The sequence below is a fragment of the Poecile atricapillus genome, chromosome W (assembly GCF_030490865.1).
Source record: "Poecile atricapillus isolate bPoeAtr1 chromosome W, bPoeAtr1.hap1, whole genome shotgun sequence".
NCBI lineage: Eukaryota > Metazoa > Chordata > Aves > Passeriformes > Paridae > Poecile > Poecile atricapillus.
Window position 1 is genome coordinate 12,710,040 of NC_081288.1, and position 26,146 is coordinate 12,736,185.

The following is a 26,146-nucleotide window of genomic DNA, read 5'->3' on the forward strand; positions in this document are numbered from 1 at the left end:
CGCGCCGCCCCCGCGGCCGGAGCGGCTCCCGCGGGGATGCACCGGCGGCGCCGCCCGGGGCCGCGGGATGAACCGGCGGCGCAGCGCGGAACTCCCGGTGGCGGCCGCGGCGCCGGGGGGAAGGAGTTGCCTGGGCGCGGGCCGCGGTGCACCCTGGTTTGTGTTCCGGGCGGAAGCGGCGCGGTGCTGCGTAAGGCGGGTGGGCGCGATGCCGGATTACCTGGGAGCCGACCAGAGGAAAACCAAGGAGGAGGAGAAGGAGGACAAACCCATCCGCGGTGAGAGGCGATGGCGAGGACACTCTACGAGCAGCGCCCGGGGCGGGAGTGGGGCGGCGCCGCCGGCGGCCATGTCGGTGCCAGGAGCGGCGGGGCTGGAGGAGCGGCGGAGAAAAAAGGACTGAAAAGGCTGAAAAATGTTTCTAATGCGCGCTTTGGCGCTGCGGCCGCCGCCCCGGGGCTGTCCCCCATCCCGACCCGGAGCTCGGGCTCGGGCGGTGCCGCCGCTGGCCGGGAGGGAAGCGGGGCCGGCCGGGCCTCACGTAAACGCGGCTGTGAGGGGCCGGCTCGGGGCCGGAGAGCGGGAAGGGCCTGCAGGGCCCATCGGGGGTGCAGAGCAGGCACCGTGTGCGGCTGGCCCGGGGAGCCGCCGTGATCCTCACGGGAAGAGGGGACGAGCCACAACCGCCTTTAAAGTCTGGTTCTTTCACAAAAAGGTTCCTAAAATATCGAATTTCCTCATCGTGAGAGAAAAAAAAAAATGCCTTTTGTGGTTTAATACTTAATTTTATACTTAAAATGTCCACAAAAACGTGATACAATAATGGTACACATCCGTGAAAGGAGGCTGTGGTGAGGTGGGGGCTGGACTCTCCCGTGCCCGTAGGGAGAGAAATCCCTCGATTGAAGGACTGAAGGTGAGAAGGGGAGACTCGGATTAGATATTAGAAAAAAAATAAAATAAGCAGGTCGGGTGATCAGACATTGTAATAGGTTGCCCAGGGAGATGGAGTCATCATCCCTAGGGGAGTTTAAGAGGCGTCCGGATCTGGTGCTGCGTGATGTGATTTCGGGGTTACAGGGGCAGGACTGGGTTGATGGTTGGGCTTGATGATCATGAAAGTCTCTTCCAACCTTGATGATTCCATGACAATTTCTTTCTCTTGCCGGGGGAGCGCCGCAGAGCTTCCCGTGTGCTGCCTCTTTCGTTCGGAGTTCGGGAAGCAGGAGAGGGAAAGCGGCAGAGATTTTTGAGAATACCGGCACGGTGTGAAAGTTGCCGGTTACTCCTCATGTTTTAACTTATTGTGGCTGTGGATTTTTATTTCGTGTTAGTAAATATTTAATAAAGCATCTGGAAGCACAAGCAGTGCAAAATGTAATTAATGGTGGACTTCGAAGTGCTCCCATTCAAGAAAGATTTCTAAATTATAGCAACTATAGAGTGTTCAGTAGCTATAAAAACAATCAATGGGGTGGTACAAATAGTCAGGAAAGAAGTACGGATCAACATAGAAGGACTTCAGAATCCTGTATAACACATGCTGCACCCAGATCACCAATGCTGTGTGGTTTGGGCTCCATCTGTCTTAAAAAGAGTGGAATTAGACAAGAGAGGAAATAGGGATGGGAAGGGAAAGGGGATATTGAAAGTCTATTAAATGGCAAGTGATGTGAGAGTGGTGTGGCAGAGAGTGGCCCTAGCAGAGTTGTATTTTTCTTAGTCAACGGAGAGGGGTCGCTGGAGCCACCTCTGTGCAGAGACATCGCTAGTGGAAAGTGGTGACAGTTTTTCACTGATGCTTTCTTGAACATCTCGAAACAAAATGTTAAAAAGATGAAGTTGTGATATCTTCCATCCCTTTTTTGAGCAGTCATAGTCTGGGAAACTACTCTGAGTGAAGCAGAGTTGAAGTGGCTTGCCTGCTATGAACTCTGAGTGGTGTAGGTTTCTGGACTGAAGAGGGTAGCAGGAGACCCTGTTTCATTTTTCTTGTATATCTAATACTTTTTTGTTCCACTTTGATTCAGTAAAAAGTGAAAACTCAAAAGAATCTCCAAAATACATGTTTTGATCTTTTAGCAGCAGAATCAATACTGCTGGTTTTGTTTTCAGAACTGGAAGCTAAGTCTCTCCTGTCTTGTTTCAGCTCTGGATGAAGGAGATATTGCCTTGCTGAAAACATACGTAAGTAGCACACACATGTGGGAGTGTTAAAGACACAAAGCAGTTTCTGTGGGGAATACAGTGCAGGAGTGGAGGGAGGGGTGTGCACTTAGCAGGTAGAGAGTAACTGCTTCTGGTGCTTGTCTCTCCTGCCAAAATCTTCCCTCCCTTTTCACCTTCCAATGAGAAGGTCACAGCATGCAATAAATATAAATAATCCCGGGTTTGTTAACTTGGAAGTGATTAAGAGTTCGTTTCTCTATTTTTGTTTTGTATCTCATCACTGATTGCCATAGGGGTATAACAGCCAGGGCTTTATTAGGGCTTTTTCACTGGCCAGGTTTCTTAGTTTATGAAAAAAATAACTTTAAGACCCCTCGTGCCACCAAATTGACTTGCTTTTAGTCATCATTTTGAAAGAACATAACATTGGGAGGCACTTCCACAGACAATAAGGCTTGAAATGCCAATCTGCCTTTTCCACTGGGAAGTACAGTTGATTGCCAAAGAACTCTTGGAAGATGAAACTTGCAGCTTAGGTATATTTGGCAGAAGTCAGAATTTTGTTGATAACAAGACTTCTTTACAAAGACCTGAAATACAGCTGTACTCACTGCAGCTTCTTTTTTTTTTTTCCCGGTGGTCTACAAAAGAGGTATTGTAAAGCAAATCCAGGTCTGAATCTGCCTGTGTTAGGCAGATCTGGATCAAAAAAACCATTTTATCATGAGCAAGAATTATGATTTGCCCCTTGATCCTTCTACTGTCCTCTGTGGATGATGGAAAGGTTGGGTTAGGCAGTTAAAGCACTTGCACGGATGGTTTTCAGAAAGTGTATTTAGAATTCTCTGTATATATGATTTTACTAAGTCTTTTTTTTAAACTTGAGAAGAAATAGTTTGAAAAAGTAAGGCTGAACAGGTTTACAAGAAAAACAAATTATTCAAGTTTACAAATGTGGAAAATTTCCACCTTCCCGGTTGGTCAGTTGTGTGTAGCTGCACATCACTTTTGTAAACAGAAATATTGTTACTGGAAGTTAATTCTGTCTTTTTTGGCTGTCATCAATGGTTGGCTGTTGTACCAAGACAGTCTGTTGAACATCTTGATGCGTGGGAGCGCTTGTCATTTTTTCCTAAACATGAGGTAATTTAACTTACGAAATCCACATGATATTCCTTTTCCAGGGGCAGAGCACGTACTCAAGGCAGATCAAGCAAGTAGAAGATGATATTCAACAACTGCTTAAGAAAATCAATGAACTCACTGGTATGTGTTTGTCTTAGAAAGATTTCAGTAGAAGAGCCACAGATACCAAAACAGGCGTTGTAAGAAGTTGATTTCCAACAACTTCTGCCTTGTTTTTTGTTGTTATTTTTATCAAAATAACACAGTTCTTTTGAACAAGATATTTGCTTGTTAGGTGATTTTTTCAACTGGGCAGAACTACATCCGATTCTGTAATTTTGTACTTTAACACATTTTTAACCAAAACTGTGGATTTTATACCTAATGTTGGTATGAAACAAATGCCTCTTTCTGTCACCAGATAATGAAGTAGTAATAACAATAACAATTAATTTGTTTCCTAATTTTTCTTTCACTGGTGTATGTTTTTTTGCCTTGTTGCTAATCTTGCAGTGGCTTTCAGTTCTGCCAGGAAGACCACAATTTCTCTTGTAAAATAATCTCAGTTCTTCTAAATACATCAGGGAGATGGTACTTGTTATATGCATGTTTTGGAAGATTTATGGGGTTTTCATCTGTGTGAATCCCTTAGTTTTTGATACTTTGCACTGGAGCTCAGTGTTTCACTCCTTTAGTGAAATGCACTGATTTCTACTATAAGTGCTCTGTCCTGCTGTAATCATCCCCACACTTCAAAATTGTCTGAGGGGGTGGCCAGGCTGGGATTTGAATGTTCAGCTGGTGTGGTCATGTGGGCTCTTTCCTTAGGAAACTTGTTTTTTAGGAAATCCATCAAAGATATGTCTATATGTTGTTTTGGAGGTCTTTCAAAAAGCTTCCTGCAGGGTTATCTCTAAGGTTTTGGTGTGGGAAGGATGGCTGACGTCCCAGTTAGCTGCTTCCTCCTCAGCTTCTTTGTGCTACATGCAGGAATCAAGGAATCCGACACTGGCTTGGCTCCTCCTGCCCTTTGGGATCTGGCTGCAGATAAACAAACTCTCCAAAGTGAGCAACCATTGCAAGTTGCAAGGTGGGAGCACTCTTATCCTTCCAGTAGAGCTCCATAGTATTAAAAATCTGATTTATAGATTTTGTGTGGACGAATTTTAAAAAATAAAGTTCATATTGTGCATATTGGAAGTACTTTTTACCACCAAATCATAAAGTAACTATGATTGTGTGTGATGTATTTCATACTTGTACTTATTCCTGCAGTTGTTGTATGATGCTGTAATGGTGTAATGACAAATACAACAGGTATTCTGTTGTATTTGGAAAATGTGACTCTCTTGATGCTTATGCAGATAGCAAACAGTTTGTCTGCCTGGAGGTGCAATTGTGTTTGTGTGTTAGGTGCACAAAGATCATCAATGCAGACTCTGAGGATCCCAAGTACATTATCAATGTCAAGCAATTTGCCAAGTTCGTGGTGGATCTCAGTGACCAGGTGGCACCTACTGACATAGAAGAAGGCATGAGAGTTGGGTATGCAAAATCTTTGTGTTCTTGTGAGTCTTCCTGCAGACTGGAGCTTTCTCATGTTGTAGTTTGACAGCTCAACAAGCCCTCATTTCCAATTTTTGCAGTAGTTGAGATTGCGCCACTAATGTCTTTCTCTTGGATGACAGTAACTCACCTGTATGCTCTGCTGGAATCCTGTTTTGATGTTCTTTTGACAAAAATTGACAAAACCCATGTGTCATTGGACAGAAACCTTTCATTTTGGGCCCCAGCAGTCCCAGCTTTCAAAGGAGCGTGTGTAGGCTCCTTCTTTGGCACTCTGCGGTTACACTCAGGGCAGCCAGGAAATGTTCACTGAGGACGTAAAACCTGTTACTTTAAGAGTCAGTGTATTGCCAGCTCTGTGGGATATTTTGAATGTTAATTTTCAAAATACTTTGGGATTAATAGTTTTGGAAACCTTAAAATTTTCTGCAGAAATAATTCCAGTATCTAGCCTACCTGACTGTTAGCTTTCAGGGCTGGGCTCTCTTGATGCCAGAGAAAAGAACAGTTCAAGAATTCAGCTTCTCATTTACAGAGTTGTTTCTACATAACACTTTACTTAACCAGTGCTAAAATAATAGTCTTTATGCTTCCTCACCAGGGTGGACAGAAACAAGTACCAAATCCATATCCCCTTGCCTCCAAAGATTGATCCCACAGTCACCATGATGCAAGTGAGAGTTTTCTTTAATTACTTTGATGTAGCTTTATCTTGTGATTCCTTTCGCTGGATTTTGTTGTGGGCTGTTGAAAGCCCATAGAGATTTGCAGCACCAGGCTGGTAACTGCTCACTCACCTCTTTGTTGTGCAGGTAGAAGAAAAACCTGATGTCACTTACAGTGATGTTGGTGGCTGTAAAGAGCAGATTGAAAAGCTGAGAGAGGTGGTCGAAACCCCTCTGCTTCATGTAAGTAACCTCCAGATTGAAGCTTCAGTTACTTTGGAAGTATTCTGGTCATCTGTTAGCATCTGAAAAAGCAAGAAAAGACAATGTTGTTAGCATTCGAGAGCACACATAGTCACAGATTGATTATATGCAGGTGCTTTATTGAAGCGCGGGAGCTAGGGGATTCAGCAACCCAAATCTAGCTCCATCATCTTTGTCCAAAGTGCACATATTTATACAGTTTCAGCTATAGCAGTAATCACTATAACAACCTTATCAATACTGCTTCATTAACATTGCTTCATTAACTTTATCAGTATTGCTTCATTAGAGTTAGCTCATCCTTGTATGAACATGTATGAATCTTATCTCTGGGTGGGTATCTTAGAGACCCCAAGTACCAGTTCCCGTTACCATAAACATTTTAGCTTGCTAGACCATCCCTAATACCAAGCATACTTGCAGCCTACTTCTACATGATTTTCAGAAACATTTAACCCCATAATAACAATGTCAGAGTGTAAACAACTTAATGAGAAGAAGTCAGGTTTTACCAAGTGAAATCCGGCCCAGCCTTGTTTATGTTGCTCTTCATTAATGATTTCCTTAATTTGCATATACACTTTGATGCACATAATCTTTAATTTGCACATAACCTTGCCTTCTGGCTCCCTTTGTTACAGCCTGAAAGATTTGTGAACCTTGGAATTGAGCCTCCCAAAGGAGTGCTTCTGTTTGGGCCACCCGGCACAGGCAAAACCCTCTGTGCCCGTGCTGTGGCTAACAGGACTGACGCCTGCTTCATCAGGGTGATTGGATCTGAGCTGGTGCAGAAATATGTGGGAGAGGTAAGAGCAAGTACTTGATGGAGTGTGGAGGGGTTTGCAGATTTCCCTGCTGGGTACCAGACACCACAGTGGGAGTGAGGGATGGATGTACTTGGAAGGTGCAGGGGGCAGGAGCTGTCAAGACAAGTCACTGCAGGTCAGGCAGTGGTGACATGACCTCAGCTTTGCTGTCACTGATGAGAGGGATTTTTCAGTACAGAGTTCAGTCTGCAGTTCAGGAGGACTTGAGTTAAAATTCTGTTCCCAACTCTGCCACTTACTTTTCAGCTGGCCCTGAGGTAAATGACTTAATCTGTACTTCTAAGAGCAGTAATTTTTCTCTCCTTTATAAATTGCTTTAAGCTTTGTACTTGTCCCATTATATATGTGAACAAATAAAAAGAGTTTTCTCATTGGAAGCTTAGAAGTATTTGGAAGCATGAGAAGTTTGATGTTGATAGTTTTCCTTTAACGTGCCTCAAATCTCCAACAAAATCTTGATTTTTTGATTTTAGGGAGCTCGAATGGTTCGTGAACTCTTTGAAATGGCCAGAACTAAAAAAGCTTGCCTTATATTCTTTGATGAGATTGATGCCATTGGAGGTATGTTTGTAGTAGGTACAGTTCTAATCTCCTGTGAGAGCTTCCAGCTTTGCTTGTAGTTCTGTATCTGGATTGCTGCATTTTAAGAGAAGTGCTTGTAAATACTGAGTTAGCACAACTTCTCCCAGCACAGCCCATGTCCAGGAAGCTGTCAGGAAGTGGTTTATGCAGGCCAGATGGGAAGCCATTTTTGCACATTTGGAGCATCCAGATTAATCGAACTTCAGTGAAGAATCTCTGTATTTTGTTTGCAGAAAAGTACCATTAACTTAAATCCCCTTCAGCTTCTGGACTAGACTCCATGTCTTTATTACTTCCTGAACATTACTCTTTTTTCTCAAAAGTGCTTAGGTCTTTTGGAAATAGGACAGTTTTTACACAGATAGGGGAAGAAGGATGATTCTGGTTGAGGGAAGGGCAGAACAAAGAAACTATTCCAGCGTTGTGGCCCTGTCATACTAAGGACCTTTTTAACTCATCACACCCCTTTAACTCATCACAAATATTTGTATGCCATTTAAAACCATTTTCCCAGGTGTCCTGTGTTGCAGCCACTGTGAAACCTCTGTGTCCATGGCCTGGAGCTGCCTCTGTGAAACTCTGTGTCTCCTCCACAGGTGCTCGTTTTGATGACGGAGCCGGGGGTGACAACGAGGTGCAGCGCACCATGCTGGAGCTCATCAACCAGCTGGATGGGTTTGACCCCCGGGGAAACATCAAAGTGCTGATGGCCACAAACAGACCCGACACTCTGGACCCAGCACTGATGAGGCCTGGCAGGCTGGACAGGAAAATAGAGTTCAGCCTGCCTGATCTTGAGGTGAGAGCTCTTTCACTGCCAAGTGGGTCCTGATAGAAGAGTGTTTCTTCAGTTAGCACATCATTGTCTGGGAGTTTATGAGAATCAGCAAATGCAGCACTCTAAAATTATGTGAAACTACATGGAAATACGGGGGATTAATGATGTGCCAAAGGTTTTCCCACACTGCACGGATTCTATCCTGGCTGAGAAGCCATAGTAAGCAGCTGTAATCACTGTATGTTCCTGCTCAACAGAGAAAAAATCCTTTAACCAGATCCACAGTTTAGTTCAGAAGTTGTAATGTGTTCTGTTTGGCTCTTTTGAGAGATTTCTTGAGGTACTTCTATGATGAAAGCCCTTTTTAAAGTTACTTTCTTACTTTAGTGTCATGGGCACTTAGACATTCCAGTCCAGACATGGGAAACTATAGTTGGGCAGCAAGAACTGATGCCTTGAGAAGGCTGACCTAGAACAGAGGCTAGACAGAGGTAAGAATAAAGTAGGTATTTATTGAAACGCCTTAAAGGGCACACCTTGGGCAGTACAAGAGTCTGGCTGGGGCTACACCGTATATGGACCTAAAAATGGTCACAAAATGGACGACTGTCCAAGTGGTGAATGAAGTCTCACCGACGATGAAGTCTCAAATTTTTAAAAGTTTTGGTCCATCTGCATATCTGGGTTAATTGTCCAATCACAGCTTCAGGTTGTGAAGTCCCATCCTTGTTTTCTCTCTTCAGTCCACCCTTTTTTATGCTTTTGGGCCTGAAACTTGTAACGACTGTCCTTGGTATCAAACTAGAAAAGGAATTGTTTTGTCTACCTACTCTGTGAAGAGAGCTCACTAACAATATAAAGCTCAAAACTACACACCTAGGCAGCACAGAATATGAAAAATATGAAAGCTAAAACGTAAGGCATCAATACAGGATGTATTTTCCATTTGCCTGTGCTGTGGACACAGCTGCAGGCTGGAGTCATCGCCTCTTTCATGCCATGAACCCCTCTGTTCTCCTCCCTTTCCTTCAGGGGCGAACTCACATCTTCAAGATCCACGCTCGTTCGATGAGTGTGGAGAGGGACATCAGGTTTGAGCTGCTGGCTCGGCTGTGTCCTAACAGCACAGGTAAGCTGAATGTATTTATTTCTTTACTTCAGCAGTTCTGTGCATGCTCCGTGGCCCCTGGCAGTGTTGAATTGCTTCTCCCTGTCTCTCCCAGGCGCAGAGATCCGCAGTGTCTGCACAGAGGCAGGAATGTTCGCTATCCGAGCGCGCCGGAAAATCGCCACCGAGAAGGACTTCCTGGAGGCAGTGAACAAAGTCATCAAATCGTACGCGAAATTCAGTGCTACTCCCCGCTACATGACCTACAATTAATACCTGGGAAGGTTCTTCCTGTCCCCCCAAAACTTTCTCTGGAACAAAAGTCCAAGAGTAGTGATTCATGTTTTGTTCTTGGAAACTAGAAATAAATGGAGTGTTCCAAGCAGTATGTGTGTGTTCATTGTGAGTGTTCTGCTCCAGGGGAGTGTTGCTGCTGTAGGGAGAAGATCTCAGTGAGGTGACAGAAGCATAGCCTAAGCCACAGATGATTCTAAGTCAGATACCTGGGCAACGTCAGACATACAAAGTTTAGATCCCTGGTCACCATCTATACCCCAAAAGTTTAAATCTGAGCCACAGAGGTGCTGGAAGACCCCTGAGTGACTCCAGTATTTCTGGATGTACTGAGAAATGCTTGTGTGTCCCAAGAAAACGGGAGCTGCTGTGGGAAGGCGTGTGTGGTGGTCTGAGGCATTGTCCAGCTTAGGGAAAATATGAAGGTACATTTTTTTACCTCCCTTGATGAATGCTCTGGTGCCATTCTTTTTATCTTCGGTGGTTTTTCTATCCCTTTTGCTGAGATTCTTTGTATCATCTTACAAAACAGTAAATGTGTCAAGGAGAAGGAAGGTGTAATTTCTTAGTGGTAAAAGATGGAAAATTCCTTTTCCCTGATGGTGCTGTGACGAGTTTGACATCTCAGTCTGGTGGTGAGCTCTTTGGTACATTGTATGACTTGTCTAAGATGCTGCTGCACGCAACCCTGACAGGGTCCTGGTGCTCCATGGCTGAGCTATGGCTGGGAATTGGCCACAGGCAGCCTTGGAAGGTTAATCTTCTTTCATGGGACATGTTCCTGTAGGGATAGGTGTGCTCAACAAAAAACAACAGACTTCCATTTTCCTTTTCAGAGGAAGAGCTGGAAGAACTTGAAATACCTGAGTGAAAAAAAATGCTTTTGGGAACTGCTTTGTCTTGGAAGTGAGAGAAGTTTTATTGTCAGTTGTATCAAAATGAGACCCATCTATTTATCAAGTTTATATTATGAAGCCACTTCTATTTTTTGAAAGTGGAAGTATGTGCAATAGGGAGAATATGCAGCCATGGACTGGGTTAGGATTCTGGTTAGTGTCAGTATCATGATATGGAAACTTGGGCACTCTCAATACTTGTGTGTCATTTCAGGAAGAACATTTTAGGGAGGGATGCAAGTTTATTGATAGGACAGAATGTTTCTTTTTCAGAAAGCAGCATTGACAGCATCTCTATTTACCTGGAGCAGCACTTGAAATAAAGTGTAGCTTTTATTTGAGAAGAGTAAGTGAGGTATTGAGGAAGAGTTTGGATCTTACCAGATATCCTGAATTCAGCTGTGCTCTTGCAAAAAAAAGGAGGGGAAAAAGACATGACCCTGATTACTGTGAGGTACCAACCCAGATTGATTGATTACCATCCAGTGCAATCTGCTGTGGTGGAGCTTCAGCAGCAGGCCCTGCAGACAAACTGGAGCTCTGTTACAAGGTTAAAGGACTTGGGGTTGTTTATTCTGGCACTGACAAGCTTAAGGCAGGATTTAATTCTGAGATAGTGGTCTCTTGCTCCGTGCAGGGAAGAGGAAGTGGGTTTCCTTTTCAGGGGCTGGCTCGGGCTGCTAGGGGGAAGCAGTGCTGGTGCCAGCAAAGCACAGGAAGAGATGAGCAAAAGCTGCCTGATTTTATTCTATGAGGTAAGTTAGTTACCAGTACTGCTGGGGAGCTGCAGGAGCACTTGTTCTGCATGGTCTGGGATGTGGGGCTTTCTTGGGCAAAGGTTCTTAGCCCAGCATTTCAGCAGCTCCCCAGGAAGGGCAGCTGCTACTACCAGGATGGGAGATCCAGCTTTAGTTGTGTCCCTGTGAGGCCTGACCTGGAGAGGGAGGGCACCGTGGAGGTGGCAGAAATGAGGAGCAGGAACCAGCACAGCAGGGAAGACTTGCCTGGAGGAGGAAACCTCTCCTGGCCCCTCCCTTGGCATCAGACACTTTCATGGTGGCCCTCAGCTTGTCCCTCATAGAGTCTCACCAAGACAAAGTGGAAAATTTTGATAAGTGACATCACTTTATTTTGGAAATTGACAGGATTTTGATGTGAACTGAAGAGACTACAGAGTTAAAAACTGAAGCTGCGACAAGCTGAAAGTAGAAAAATATACTGTATGTAGATACAAAGGCTTATTGAACTAGTTAACATTATAAAATACCAAAAGTTGTTTAAATAAGCACACACAATGTCTTGACATGCATGCACTTCATTCTTTGAACTCCAGCTAAGCAGCAGTTTCTGATGCAGAAAGCTTCCCATCCCTATGGGTAGGGGAGTCTGAGGAAATAACGTATCTTCCCTGACTTCCCTGGGTCCTGGGAAACAATTTACCTGAAGCAAGCCTGAGCTGCAACAGAGCCTGAAGTAAGAGTATTACATTCTGTGATCAGAAGTGAGGAACATGTCTGAATTCCTTATGCACAGCCCCTGTGATTTGAGGGTGCTGAACGAGATGGCACTGATGCCCCCCTGGCCCTGTCTTGTTAAAATAACCTACAGAGAAACACTTATGTTCCTGCCTCTGCTGAGTTTCACAGTGACTGCTGTGAGGGAAACAGGGGCATTGAAGATTTCTTTAGCATGGTTTTAATCTCACACCTTAAGTGAGGCAGTACCACAGTCGGCAGGCTGACAATAGAAAAAGAAACCCTATGCTTCTGTTTCTTTTAAAAAACCCAAACATGTACGATTTTTGAGTTCCATTGAACTCCATTTCTTAAAGCACTTAAAAGCTGAGGCAGAAGCAGTACTGGGAGGAAGATAGGCAACAGAAAAGTACCTTTTTTTTTTTAGGACTGCTGGGAATTTAGACCTTGCTTAAATTTTCATTCCAGATTAAGAGACTGCATTTAGGGCATCAGTTCTTAACTTAAATAGGCTTCCTTCCTGTCTTAAACCATTTTGTCTTCAAACTTAGAAGCTAAATTAAGTTTAGCTTAAAATCACCCATGTTCCTTTCTAGAAAGCCTAACAGTTTTGGCAGTGCAAGTACCATACTGATAATGTAATAATTAAACAATGAGTTTCTGACTTGAAGTTCACTTAGAGATCAATGAAGAACTGGGTATAGTTGAGACAGGTTAGGTGTTTTTAAAGAAATAACTCTACCATCCAGGTTTAAAAACAGCAGCAGCCAAATGCCACCTGTGTGAATTCATTAATCCAGCTGGCAGATTATTATAAATTGTTGAATCTGTTGTATGTAGAAGTTGGCATCAGGCTTTAAAAGTCATCTAAGAAAGTTCTTTAAAGACACTGGTACAGTGTACTGCACTTGCAGAACAGCTATCGCCTGCAAGATCCCACTCACAGTGAGTTAAAGTGCCCATTTTCTCAACAGGAATAGGAATGTCACCTTGTCCACCAGATTCTGATTGCAGCAGAATACACTGAATTTTCTTTTTTTGCATAATTTTGTGCTTGTGTATTATTGGAAGGCTATACCCTGTTCGAAGGGAAAAATTCAAGAGCACGAAGGCTTCCATTTCCTTATCCACTCTTGCTACAAAAAAGAAGCACCACCCCCTACCCGCAGATACAAACAGCCTCAGGCTCTCTTCAAACTGTGCAAATTAAATATTCAGAAAGAGTCTCCACCAGCATAAATCTGTCTCCCATTCTGCTCAATGCCACTCTTCAAAGGTTGGAGTCAGCCTTTGCAGCAGACCCATCTTTCACTTGGCAAGCAAGGACAGCGTCGTGAATACTGTGAAACACCAACTCTCTTGTTACACTTCCATCAAAAAAATTCAGTCTTGTCAGCTCATCCATAACAGGGCCTGCAAAACAAAACCCAAACATGGCATCAGCACATACACTTAAGTACAAAGATGGAAGACAATGGCAGGAATGGCAGGAAGAAGATGAGAACTTGTTCTCTTGTTGTTACTAAAAAATTTGAAATAGCCAGGTGCATCACATGCTACTTATACTCCAAACAGTTAATTCTCTTATGCAGACACAGACAGGCCTATTCTTGGCAGAAGATGCTACAATCCCAATTATCAGATATTGGAACATTTCAGGCTTTTTTCCTTATTACATTGCCGCTACGATTTCAAGATACTAAGTTCAGTGTGGCATTCACAACTTGCCAGCTGGAAGAAATGGAAGCAGGATCCTCACAGAGCTCATTTCATCAGTGCTCTACTTCCACTAAAGTTAAGGCTCTAATGCATATGGGCTTGCTTTTCCTCAAATCCAATTTTATGTAAAGTGCTGGTACTACTGAGGCACTACTGGCAGCAGGAAATTCAGGAGCAGAGGGAAGGAGATAAAACACAACCTGTCCAAAAACTCACACAAAAAAGAAAAAAAGAAGTCTCAACTCACCACTACAGCTGGAAATGCAGACATAGACACCAACTTCTTTGTATTCTTTTATAATCTACAACAGAGTTAAGCTGAAGTTAAATGTAGATCAAACATCATCATACACATCACAGTTCTGGAAGCCCAATACTGTGAAAGCTGCAGATTATACATTCCCCACACATTCAGCTACAACTTACAGAATTAAACCAGTGATTAGGTGAGATATTGGATTGTATTTGAGCAGGCAGTTATGTCTCATGCTGACACATTCCTTATTAGGTATCTGAAAAGTTTTCTGGGGAAAAAAATCCTACTTACTGCTTTTAGTGTTTTTGCTCCAACTGAATCCACAAAGTTCACTGGGGTGAAATCCAGAATTAGAGAATGAATATTTGTTTTGGGCTCCACAAAATGGTCATGCTCTTCATGAACATCTGTGTCTTGTACATTAGAATCTTCAAATTTTCCATTCACAGGTAAGTCATCACTTGCTATCTCATGTTTTACTCTTGCTTCTACGTCATTAGTCTGGGAGAGAAGATGAATAAAGCTTAAAGGCAGTCAATGCTTTTTCAATGTAAATCCTTTGCTCCCCCCACTCGTGTTCTTTAAGCCTTTAAAAGGTGACAAGCTCCTGGTCACTACAAAAACTGGCTTGACATGCACACACACTTCCATGTCTACATCAAAGTTTGTTCTCTTATGCCCAGCCTTTTTATGGTCACACATAAGCAGCTTAAAGCTGTTATCTCAGGACTGAATTATCCATTTCCTTCAAACACTGACACCTGATCATCTTTACTTATACATTTTTACTCCATTTCCTTGTCTTATCCCTGGCTGATTCCATCAAGACCTATATATTCAAAATAAAGAACAGCAAATGGGCTCTCAATTTAGGCCTTTTTTAGGTCTCTCATGGTAAAATCACACACTCCACCATGGCAGTGAATTTAAACATGCATAAAAGTATAAGCATGTTCCAAATAACCCTTCTCAGTGTATCTTGGCCATACCAGGATTAGCAGAGGGAATGGCACCTTCTTGTTACAGGGGCTGCTAATTAGAATTAATTTTATTATATCTTATTCCTACATTATTATTCCAAGTGTGTGGAGAGGGGCAGAGGCAGGGTGGCTTTGATTTCTGCCAACACCACTGGTGAGACAGCATGACAGTGTGGAGAGTTTCTGTGCTACTCTGTGCTACCTGAATGCAATCAAGGTCCAACACAATTATCCAATACAGCAGTGAGTCCCTATTCTTACACTGTCCCTTCAGCCTCCTGTCCCCACTGCACAGCACTTGGTCCCTAAGCAGCACTCCCTGTATAAAACACGAGTGGTAACATGAAAGCAGCCTGTATGTTGATAAAGCAGAGGTAAATATTTACCGAAGAGCTCGTGAGCTTCAGCACAGCTTTCTTTCTTTGTTCATTTGCTGCCTTTATCTCCCTGGCATGGCGCTTCTGGGCTTTTCTCCTTGCTGCTAATAAGGCACCAGGGTGCACTCCAGTCTGTCAGGAGAAGAAAGTATGATCAGAGGAAATTCAGCTTGTTAGGATGGCACTGGAGTATCAATTTGCATTGAATTAATCACTGCCATAAATTTAAACAAGCCTGCATTTTCCAGCTTCCCTTGGTGGGGGTGAGAACAGTGTAAAGAAGAAATCATCTTGGAAAGCACTGTGTTAACAAGATGAGGGAAAGATGCATCTCATTTTTTTCTTGAAATCAGAGAGTATCGTGTTTCAACCAAATGCTGATTGGAGTGCAGAGAGCAAAGGGGAGAGAAGTGAAATTGGGCAACAATCACTATCATCTCTTGCTTTGTGAGGGCAAGTACCACCCACCTGTTTTGTATAAGACTCTCCATGGGAGCTACAGAAAAATGTTCAGAAGTTAGTACAGGTGCAGGTGTCACTGGGTCAGGTTCTGCTGTTGCCACTGGCACCCAGTGAAAGCAGGGGTGACACAGGCAGTGAGGCACACCCTGTGTGCAGGTCATCTGCTGCCCATGAGAGGCACTAAATGCCCACAGTATTCCACCGTCTTACACTCCAGGAAAGTTTGACACCCAACAAGGAAACTTTTATTGCCATTTTGTTTTCAGCTCAGCAACTAGTTTTCTGCTGAAAAAATAAAGGTTTGACCGGTTTGTGCTCTGCACCCACCACTTGTAATTCAGGAGCAGTCAGTATGAAGCTACACTTTGTCTGTTTATTCCCTCTCACCATGCTGTTGCTTCCTAAGGTAATTTGTAGCTGGGTGGATCATCACCTTCTTATACTTCACAGATCACCAGGGACTGCAGGCTGAGAAACACTGTGCTAAGGACTACACTAAACCGCTGAAAGATGTTTCAGAATCCAGTTTGAATTTTCAGGACACAGACAGAAATTAAATACTTTACTTTACTCACCTTTTTCTTCAGGGCAGTTGTATATGACTCAGTATTAGCAAAATAAAGAGATGTATTAGCTTGAAATATTTTGATTCCAGGATATTCTTTAACCTAAGGAAAATATTGGATGTGCACAGTTAAACAGAATAAAAGCCTCTGTGTGATCACAAGACATATGAACATGCTGCAGTGCAACAGCCAACCCTGGATGGCTCAGCATGTTCCAGGTAAAGAAGGCTGGCACTGCTGTAAGCAAAGGCAACCAGGAGATTAAAAACCTCCCACTTTCCCAGTGTAATTCTGCACACTATCAATGCCTGGTAACATTTCTCCTTCTATATTGCACCAAAATGTACAGCCATAAAAAAATAAAAATAAAAATAAATATTTGCAGTTCTCTGATGTTGCTATTTGCAACTGGTATTACCATGAGGAAACCATGCGCTCCCAGAATTGCTTCCTTTTAGCCTCCCTTTCTACAGGCAGAATAACTTATTTCCCTCTTTCTCTCTTTTTTATTTTTCTTGACTCCCAGGTACCAAAAAAAAAAACCTTTCAAATTTTTGGTTTTATCCATACCTTCAGAAAGGTCTTGATATTCACTTCTTTCCCCTACTTTAAATGCAGTCATCTCTAAACAGGCTGAACTCTGACATTTTGCACGCAAATGAGCTGGCCAGCAGCAGACACCCAGCCTGCCACATGCTGCCAACCCCACCTTTACCCAGGAGGAAATGCTGACTGCATTCAGTGTAACAGAAATGGAGTCTCCTCTCCTTTGCATACAGATATAAATGTGTGCACCCATACTCCTGCTTTGCATCATATTTAAAGAAGAACTGCATTATCTTTTTCCATAGGTTTTTATAGACTGGTTCCTCAGTAAAGGAGGATGCAACTTTCACAGCAGCATCTCTGAGAACATAGCAGAGAGTGCAGAAAATTGTTGCTGCTGTTTTGGAATATTGATTGGTGTTTATATCCACTGCACTGACAAAATATAATTCTTTCATCAATTTTTTGTTGACCAAAATGGCATTGATGAGAAGCTAAGTGCATGGTGAGCAATTGTGCCGTTAATCACATATATGTAATGAACAGGGGATAGGTGGGATGCTGTTTTCAACAGTATGTGCAATTCTGAAGAAGATACAAGTTTGGATCCTGGGTTCCATGGATTCTGTGCACTACTGCCACACAAATAAAGAAAGTGGCCTGGTATGCACTTGTGTACCTAGCAGGTTTAGCAGTGCTATTCCTAAACACTCGGACAATGGAACTAGTATAAAAAGTACTTTTCATCACCACCTGCTGAAATGTACCTGCAGTACCAAGAGCTTGCATTTTGAACAAAGCAACTTTTACTACTAAACCCAAATTTATTTCTTTCCTTTCAACACAGGTGAATGCTCAGCAGCCAGCACTGCATGCGTGTGCAGTGTGGTAGGGCAAGGCAGCAAATTGCCACAGCTGTCTTTGCTCCACTGAATGAAACTACTCAGTGCAGAAGAGCACATTCCTACCTCTTCGTACTCTTCCACGTCACAGTAGATGTCAGTGTTAGGAATCTGACCAAGGATTTTGTATTCAGGCCTAGAGAGAAAGGACAAACATTTCTGTATTATCATTTATAAAGTGGAAAAATGGATGTTTAACACAGACTGAAACTTATTTTAAATGGTCATTCTGCAGGGCCTGTCTGGTACAGGATTATCTAAACATGGTTAAATGCAGTGAGCAGTTTATGGCACAACACAATTATAAGAAAGTTTGTTTCTGTCAGTGAAAAAACAATTTATAAGCTTAGCATGGAAATGTTGTCATTTTCCAAAAAGCATGAGTCAAAGCATCCAAAAGTACAGGGCAAATTCTCTGCAGCACCAACTGTTGCAACTCTATTGACTGTCTTGCAAATATGCAAACTCATACTGGCAGAAAACATGCTGCAATTTCAAAGAGCCACTCTGCTCCCACGACAATGCCTAAGGAGATAAATATTCACAGCTCACAAGAACTGTGACAGCAAAGTACATTACTGTTCTGTTTGCAGAGATGGCAGAAAAATACTCTTATTTATGCAGAGTGGAAATCTCACAATTTGCTTTCATTCCAAGGCAAATGGAACTGAGACTTTTACGGAATTTCCACCTGAACCAGACCTTGATTCCAGAGCCTCACATGCCAGTCCTATCCACACATGCAAGAAATCATTTCACTGTAGACCTGGAAAGCTTCACAATAAGAGCTTTGTCACACTGAATGGGGAGAAGTGACTTGAAAACTAGAACAGCCACAGTATTTTACAAGTTAGAACTTTCTTTTAAAATACGTAAGCATTCATCCTGTGATAACCTGACACAACTTCATCTTGTTCGTGACAATTAACGCACGCAAAACGTAATCGTGTACCAAAACTGGCAGCAAGAACACTTAAAGGTCTAAACTCTAAGCATTAAAAGAAATAATAAGATCAACCACTATGAGAAATGAAAAATCTTCTGTTTATTACTGAGAGTAAAGTTCATGCCCTCTAAAAATTTTGTTCTCAGAAAAAGAACATGTGAACATTGGATCAAAGGGCATGACCTGTATTAGGAAGGAAATTCCATACAGTGTGCAGTTGAAGAAGGTGAAATGGACTTCTGTTTATTTGCACCCCTTAAAAAACAAAACCACATAGAAGATCAGCAAACACTAATTTTGATAAAGAAGAAATCTGACCTTTGTGTTCTGTAAATAACGGTTAGCATTGCAAATGTTACTGCAGTAAGCAAACCATAGTCTAGTCCCAGGAAAAGAGAAGCCACAAAAGCTACCACCCAGATGGCCTAAAACAAAGAAAAGGTCTGAATTATTATGCATCCTTTCCTGTTAACAACAAAAACAACAGCATAACCCAGCCTCAAAACCTTTGTATCACTTCTGATCAGGAACAGGCTCTAATGTAACCCACCATGATGCCAGATGGGAATTACCTCAACCTTTCAGAAGGGCATAAAAGCTCCAGGCACTCTAACTAACATCTGACTGTCACAGTATTAATTAATGCCTTAAGTCCTGTTCTCCAAGGAATCCTGTTCTATCATCATCATACTCCAAATACCTTAGGATAAAAAAAAAAAAAAAAAAAAAAAAAAAAAATCAAGGCTTGCAAGTAGCTGTAACTCAGTTCCATCAGCCAGTTCATCCAGGAGAGAAATACGCCACCAAAATATTCCCTCCAATACACTTTTAGCTCTGGCCCACTCCAGCCAGGTTTTTGGTTTATCTTAAAAGATGGCAAATACCTTCAAGTGGTTTTCTTTGTTACTCTGTTTTCAAATTCTTCTCAGACATTCCCACAGCCTTCAGTGCAGTTCCTATAGCAAAACTGCCAGAGCTTTGCTTTTACTGCAACCAAACCATTTCTGACCTGACTTACAAGATTGTTGAGCAACAACAAAAATATTCTTGTCTCCAACAGATCACTGTCCCAGGGTACTTACAGCTCCCTGTCTTCTGCTCATCTGCAATACAACACTAATTTATAACTCCTTGGTAAGTTTCTATGCTGTTTTGGCAATAGCAATGAATTTAATATAGTAAAATATATGCACTGAGCTGTGCAATACTCACCAGCTCAATCCTACTGGTTTTCCAGAAGTACATGATATCTCCAAACTGTCTAAACATTGTCTTCAGGTTCACCATGATAATTGCAGCTAGCACTGTCTAAGAACATTACAAAAATGCAGTTTTCAGAAGCAAAATAAACCCAATGCCAAGTGAGAACTTCAAAGAATTACAAATAACAACTTCTGTACTTTATAACTGATATAAGTCCACTGAACAGATGTTCTATTTAAAAACCCACAACTTTTTAGGTAGTTCAGTGGACATGTGCTTTTACTGCAGCTGCAAAAATGGCAAACCTATTCAGTTCAGTTTGATTTACTCTTTCCTAGCAAGAGGAATCACATGCTCCTATACTTCCTGCTGCTACACTTACAGTGCCTGAAGCAGTAGACTATAATCTTAAATTCATGTTTCTCTACAACATGCTGAAACAATTCCTGCAACAGACATATAGTTGTAACACAAGGTCCAACTCCTATAACAAGAAAGAGGAATTGTGTATTGTCCTTTGCATAGCACCAAAAATAGATTTTTTTTTAAGCCAGAAATATACTTACATAAACATATTTTTATACAAATAAGTATAAATTGCAGCAAACCCAACTCATTATGCTGAGCCATTATGCAGCCCCAGCCTTCTACCAGCCAAGATGTGACTTTAACTTTTTAACCTCAGTCCAGAATTCCTATGCTGCAATTGAATGTGGCCAGCAGGATTAGGGCAGGGATTGTCCCCCTGTACTCGGCACTGGTGAGGCCACAGCTCAAATCCTGTGTTTGGTTTTGGGCCCTCACTACAAGAAGGACTTTGAGGGGCTGGAGCGAGTCCAGAGAAGGGCAGTGGAGCTGGGGAAGGGTCTGGAGCACCAGTCTGATGAGGAGCAGCTGCCTGAGATTGTGGTCAGGTGGGGATTGGACTCTTCTGAGAGGAAATTGCCTCAAATTGTGCCAGGGAGGTTTAGATTGGATATGAGGAAAAGTTTCTTCATAGTTTGTCAAGAACTGGAACAGGATACCCAGGAAGTGGTTGGGTCACCGTCCCTGGCGATACTGAAAGCGAGTAGATGTGGCACTTAGGGACATCATTCAGTGGTGGGCTTGGCAGTGCTGAGTTAACAGAGAGACTCAATGATCTTAAAGGTTTTTTCCAACCTACATAGTTCTAAAGGGGAATGTTCTAAAGGGGAATTCCTTGGAGGTATTCTTAGGTTCTAAAGACAGATAGGATATCCAGTACTAAAAACAACAACAAAGAGCACCATGGATCCTTCAAAACATTGTTTATTTCTAGGCTAATTTACAGCAAAAATGCATACAAAATTTAAAGGTTTCTAAAAAATTTTAGAGGTTTTCTGTAAACTGCTATTTACTATAACCCTCCCACAATCTCAAGTTTTAGCAATACTCATGGGCTTTTGTTCCCAGTCAATGCAATGCCTAATATGTAAAACTCCCTTACCTGTGGAAGTGGTTCAAAAAGGTATCCAATAGCCACAATTACCAACAGAACCATAATTGCAGAGAGTGTACCTGCAATCTGGAAAAAAAAAAAAGCCAGAGATTATTTAGAAGTGTCCTCAAGGGAAAATATTACTGATTAGCTAACCCCTTGTGCTTTAAAAGGCTGGTTATTGAAATGACTTTTGATTCCTTCCATTTACATCACCCATTTTGCCTATCATGTCGGTTTCTATCCTGACCCAGTCTGGATTTGAAACATGAGAAACTCCATTTATTTCTTCTGGCCCAGGCACAGAAATATGGCCATCTAGATAAGCTTCAGACTTTAGTTTTGGAACTCCAAAGGGTAAACTTCATTTGGCTCAGGATTTGAGTATTCTACATACTTGAGTTTTTCCACCGGTGCTTTCCTGGACAAGACTCCGAGACATTGAGCACGTGACTGAAAAGGTTTGGAAAAATGACCCCACAGAGTTGCATATTCCCAAGGCAATAAGTTCCTGTGTTAAACAATAGAGCAAAAAAAAATCTAAAGGCAGTTACACTTAGCAGGTGTACCAAGCTGGAACTATCCACAGACATTAACAACCACATCTTATTTATAGTGCTTTCTAGCAACTTCATTGTAGAGAATAAACAACCTAATTGTAGCTTATAGTTGTAGTTCCCACACATGCACAAGCTGATGTATGTTAAATCATCTGTGTAGTGGTTTCAGTTCTGTTAAATAAAGTTTCTGATCAAATGTTGGAGACATTTCCCATGCCTAAATCTTACAAGAATTAATCAGACTGAAAACTAAAATGAATGACAGCACTGCTTGTTTTAAGGATTTCTTTATCTTGGAGATAATTTGAATTTTAACCCTGAATATACATGGAAAATAACCATGAGTGAGGTCGGAGCTCTGTACTGCATTTCTGATGCCTAAGTAATTATTTGCTTATAATAAAGCCTCCCCAGACTACTCTGCATCTTGCTATTTGTAATTGAGTGATTTGAGTCACACATTTCCAATAGTTCTCAATGAGTTTTTCTCTTTGTGTTTGTACAATCCTTTTTGGATTCATTTAAGCACTTGGCATGAACTTGTACTGTGACAAGGAGCTCTACAGTTTAACACCCAGGTAAAATAGCATGTGGCACCTCCTGAGGAAAAGATTTAGATGCTTAACTTGGGTCAGTGATTATTATGTTTAAGACAAATAGAGCCAATCATATTCATGCAGCTACAGCTTTGTCCTCTTCTCTCTTCAGGTAACAGAGTACAATGACATGAAGGATGAGATTCACCTGACCAGATGTAAAACTCTGTTGGTAAACTTCATTTACTCTCAAAAGAAGGCAATCATTTAGATTAGGGGGTAACAGCTGATCTGTGCTGTGTCAGATGTATGCTCTAGGAGATGTGTTACAGCACAGGAACTCTGTCTCCCTTGACACCACAATGATATTGACCAATAATCCAATTGAAGTATTGATTCTAAACTGCACAGGAAGGCCAAAGTAGGTGAGGACATATAATTTCTTTCTAGGGAGTCCTAAACACAGTCCTTATCACTCAAATCATGCTCAGAATGCTAAGTACAGACAGGACCAATTGCTGCCTCAGAAAATGACAAGTTGCCCATTTGCAATAGGCAGGAATAAAAACAAACTATAAAACATAACTGAAATTTTTAAACTCCAGACAAGAGTTCTCTGACACTTATGTGTCACATAACTGTCACACCTGTCACATAAGGCACTGTATTTATCACACGAGACCTCTATGCTTTGCTGTATTACAGAAAGCAAAGAAAATGTAGCTGCACATCAGGACAGTATGGCCAAGTAATGTCTGTCCCAAAAATTAATATTCATGTATATGACCAAGTATAGCAGAAACAGGTTTCCCAAAATGAAGCTAAAAGTAAAACTGGTTATTTAAACACATCCAGAAAAAAAGAACTTAAACTAATTCCTGCCCTTTAAATGTGTAGGTTGTCAAAAATCTGGCTGGATTCCTCTAAATCCTGAAAAAAACCTAATTTTTGCTAATATTGCACTCTACTTCAACAATGTAAGAAAGGTGCTACTGAGAATTTTCAACAAAACAACCCTGCTACTTTTACCTGATTCCCGTCGATGGTGTAATCATGTTTAAGGGCAAAGGTCTTGGCCATTGATACAGTCATTGAAAATCCAACTACTGCTATTGCTACTGCATCCCCAAAAATTGCTGGGATTAGCTGAATCTCAGGAACTGCTGGTGCACGTAACCTTGGAGATGAAAATAATATTTATAAATTAATATGATAAGAACTATATGCAATACAGAAAAGGCACAGTCTTAATAAGAATGTATCATCCCTACCCTTGAGGAATATTCCCAACAACATCCACTTTGTATGCCTCATTCAGCTTCATTCCAGCTGAAACTCCTGTGCCAATAATGACCTAAAAATCCACAAACAAATTTGTAAACATTATCTAAAAAGAGATAAAGCCACCTGAAGAGATATAAAGGTTAGCTGACTATGATTAATACACACAAGGGGTTACATTTATTTGTCAATCAGTTTTCTATGAGTTAGGGACGAAAAAAGCAGACAAAAAAGAGGAAGCATCATGATTCTCCCTTCATCATGTCAAACTCATCCTGATTTTACAGTTTTTTTGTAAACAGTTAAATGGAACATGCTATGGTATGATATGAATCACTCAATTTCCCTTTGCCTAAGCCAAGCTCTGGCAAATTAGTGTATTGGAAAAATTAAACGCAAGGGCACTCCTGTCTGTGTGCACTGGCTTATCTGAATGTGCATACCCTGTTACCTGTAAAGAGAACTGATGCAACAGCAAAGAAAGGAACACTGTTTTGCTATTGCCTATCAAAAAATGCCCTATTACACCATTACTCCCTCACCTCTCACCAGCATCTCTTTTTTTTGTTCCTTCTACCTAGATTGTGCCCATAGCTTCAATTATTCTGTTTCCTGACTCCATTATGTGCAGGTTTTTTGAGAGCTGTAGTAATTGGAGAACTCATTTTTAAATCAAATCACTTTTAAAGGCAAAAGGTTGTCTGAGCTGTAGGCTTTGTGTGTATTACGACAGTCTGTTTTATACAGGTATTTTAGAATAGTTGTTTGAAACAGAATCAGTGCTGCAGCCAGTTATTAGTCTCAGAAACAGAGAAAGGAAGACTTATTAAGTCCTGATGGTTCCTGCTCTTCTTTCTGCTACTACATTTCAAAAAGCAAGCAAGTCCTGCAGAATCTCTGAACAGCACCTTCCTTCAGGAATGGGTTCTGAGCCCTCTGGCTCCAAGTGGGAAATTCCCCTCGAGACACTCTGCATTGTCTTGCAGAGAATTAGTCAGGTTCCAAGGAGCCCAAACTCCTGGATAAGAGAGGGTTTTACAATACACAGATACCTACCCATTGATATAGGGAACTGGGGGTGTTGAAATTGTTTTTAAATTGTTTTTTATGACTTTATGCTCTCCATATGGGCATTCCAGTTCTTAAAATTAAGGGAATCCAAACCTTCAATTGGATCAAGGCTCAAATGAATTATGTTCAATGGAAGTTACTCTCAAGCTGAGTAAGATAAGGTAGAACATGAGATGATTTCTACAGCTTTAGAATAGCTATGAACTTTAGCCATAGAATTTCCCAACTGGCTTACCACAATGATCTCCATAGGAATAGGAACTGGGAGCTTCTCCTTAAACCGGAAATTGATTTCCTTGCCAATCAGCAGCAAAACAATGCACGTTAATCCAACAATCATTGCAGCAATGTTGGTTGTTGTTATTTTTGAAAGCACGGCAGCTATGCTCTGTAACATAACAGCAGCATCATAATTATTCTTAAGAAAATAGACTCTTCATGGAGATTTGCCACAAAAGAGCAAATTATACATTACTTTTCAGCTGTGGTTTCATTCTAAATTTATAACCAGAGTGAACGAGGGCCTTACCAAAATACCCATTGTTCCTACAAAACACAGAGTATCTCAGTGAGAGAAATGCACTTGAATCATTTACAATATCAGTGTTCCTTAAAGGGGGCAAAAATTTGGAGAAAAAACTTTAATGGGGTAAAAAGTCTAAACTGAACCATGTCTCTCATCCTAAACATTTTCACACATATTCCTCAGTGGCAGCTACCTGAAAGCAATAAATGCAAACTCCTTCTAATACCATCAAATATTCTTTGGCAAGTCACATTTACTTGGAGCTGCATGAACTATTCTAAAACAATAAAGCTGCTGATAGAACTACTGAGGTTGCCATAACAATATGATTAAATAACAGTGATCCTGCAATGCTGCTGAACTGGCCATAATTCCAAATAACCTTTTAATTGAAAATGCTTACTATAAGGGTGTTAGAAAAAAAACCTGCTGGAATACACAAGTTGCTAGAGGGTAAATAATTCCCCATACTGATTATTCCCCCTTCTTCCACTGCATTAAAATAAATAAATAAGTAATCTTTTTGGTTATTTATTAGGTTTTTGAAAGAAAATCAACATACTCTTCCATATGCAGATTGAAAATTGGTTGTTATATATTCAAGATGTCCTGGTAGTATGCATTTGAATTTATAACTTTCCTTCTATTTGTTTGGCAATTAGTATGACTGGTTCCCAGATTAGTGAACTGAACAGCAAATTTTGGAATTAGTCATTAATGCAGACTTGCTTCCAACAGGTTTGTTATATCTGCACAAACATACAAAATGGAAGTATTTTCTATAACCTACATGTAGATGAAATCCTGAAGCTTCATTATTGATGGCTAGGCCATCAATCTACTCAAAGCTTAAGTTTTCACAGACATCTGAGATCTTCCCTTTTCATCCACTGAAGAGTGGAAAGATTCTGAGAGTAACATTTCCTAGCTTTGAAGAACACACCATTCAGCAGAATCCTAAAATCTGCCCATCTCAGACCGTGCAGATCTACCAAGTCACACTTGGG

The 26,146-nt window shown here is 41.5% G+C and overlaps 2 protein-coding genes across 4 annotated transcripts in view; one reads left to right on the forward strand and one right to left on the reverse strand.

Moving 5' to 3' along the window:
• Positions 1 to 19: 19 nt before the first annotated feature.
• On the forward strand, positions 20 to 9,472 carry LOC131591383 (26S proteasome regulatory subunit 7-like). Its single transcript, XM_058862001.1, has 12 exons — positions 20 to 278; positions 2,150 to 2,187; positions 3,354 to 3,435; positions 4,285 to 4,384; positions 4,708 to 4,839; positions 5,462 to 5,534; positions 5,673 to 5,768; positions 6,431 to 6,595; positions 7,090 to 7,177; positions 7,795 to 7,997; positions 9,009 to 9,105; positions 9,200 to 9,472. The coding sequence occupies exons 1-12, from the start codon at positions 68 to 70 to the stop codon at positions 9,355 to 9,357; spliced, it is 1,443 nt and encodes a 480-aa protein (XP_058717984.1). The 5' UTR covers positions 20 to 67; the 3' UTR covers positions 9,358 to 9,472.
• Positions 9,473 to 11,377: 1,905 nt separating this feature from the next.
• Positions 11,378 to 26,146, reverse strand: part of LOC131591455 (prestin-like) — a 33,132-nt gene continuing 18,363 nt past the window's right edge. For all 3 annotated transcript variants that reach the window (XM_058862175.1, XM_058862176.1, XM_058862177.1), the window contains exons 8-20: positions 24,849 to 25,001; positions 23,533 to 23,615; positions 23,291 to 23,438; positions 21,563 to 21,676; positions 21,175 to 21,252; positions 19,716 to 19,811; positions 18,822 to 18,928; positions 17,624 to 17,693; positions 16,119 to 16,211; positions 15,091 to 15,213; positions 14,016 to 14,225; positions 13,716 to 13,770; positions 11,378 to 13,162 (exon numbers count right to left, since the gene is read on the reverse strand). In XM_058862175.1, the coding sequence (XP_058718158.1) occupies positions 13,020 to 13,162; positions 13,716 to 13,770; positions 14,016 to 14,225; positions 15,091 to 15,213; positions 16,119 to 16,211; positions 17,624 to 17,693; positions 18,822 to 18,928; positions 19,716 to 19,811; positions 21,175 to 21,252; positions 21,563 to 21,676; positions 23,291 to 23,438; positions 23,533 to 23,615; positions 24,849 to 25,001 (1,473 nt within the window). In that variant the 3' untranslated portion in view covers positions 11,378 to 13,019. The remainder of the gene's footprint in view (positions 13,163 to 13,715; positions 13,771 to 14,015; positions 14,226 to 15,090; positions 15,214 to 16,118; positions 16,212 to 17,623; positions 17,694 to 18,821; positions 18,929 to 19,715; positions 19,812 to 21,174; positions 21,253 to 21,562; positions 21,677 to 23,290; positions 23,439 to 23,532; positions 23,616 to 24,848; positions 25,002 to 26,146) is intronic.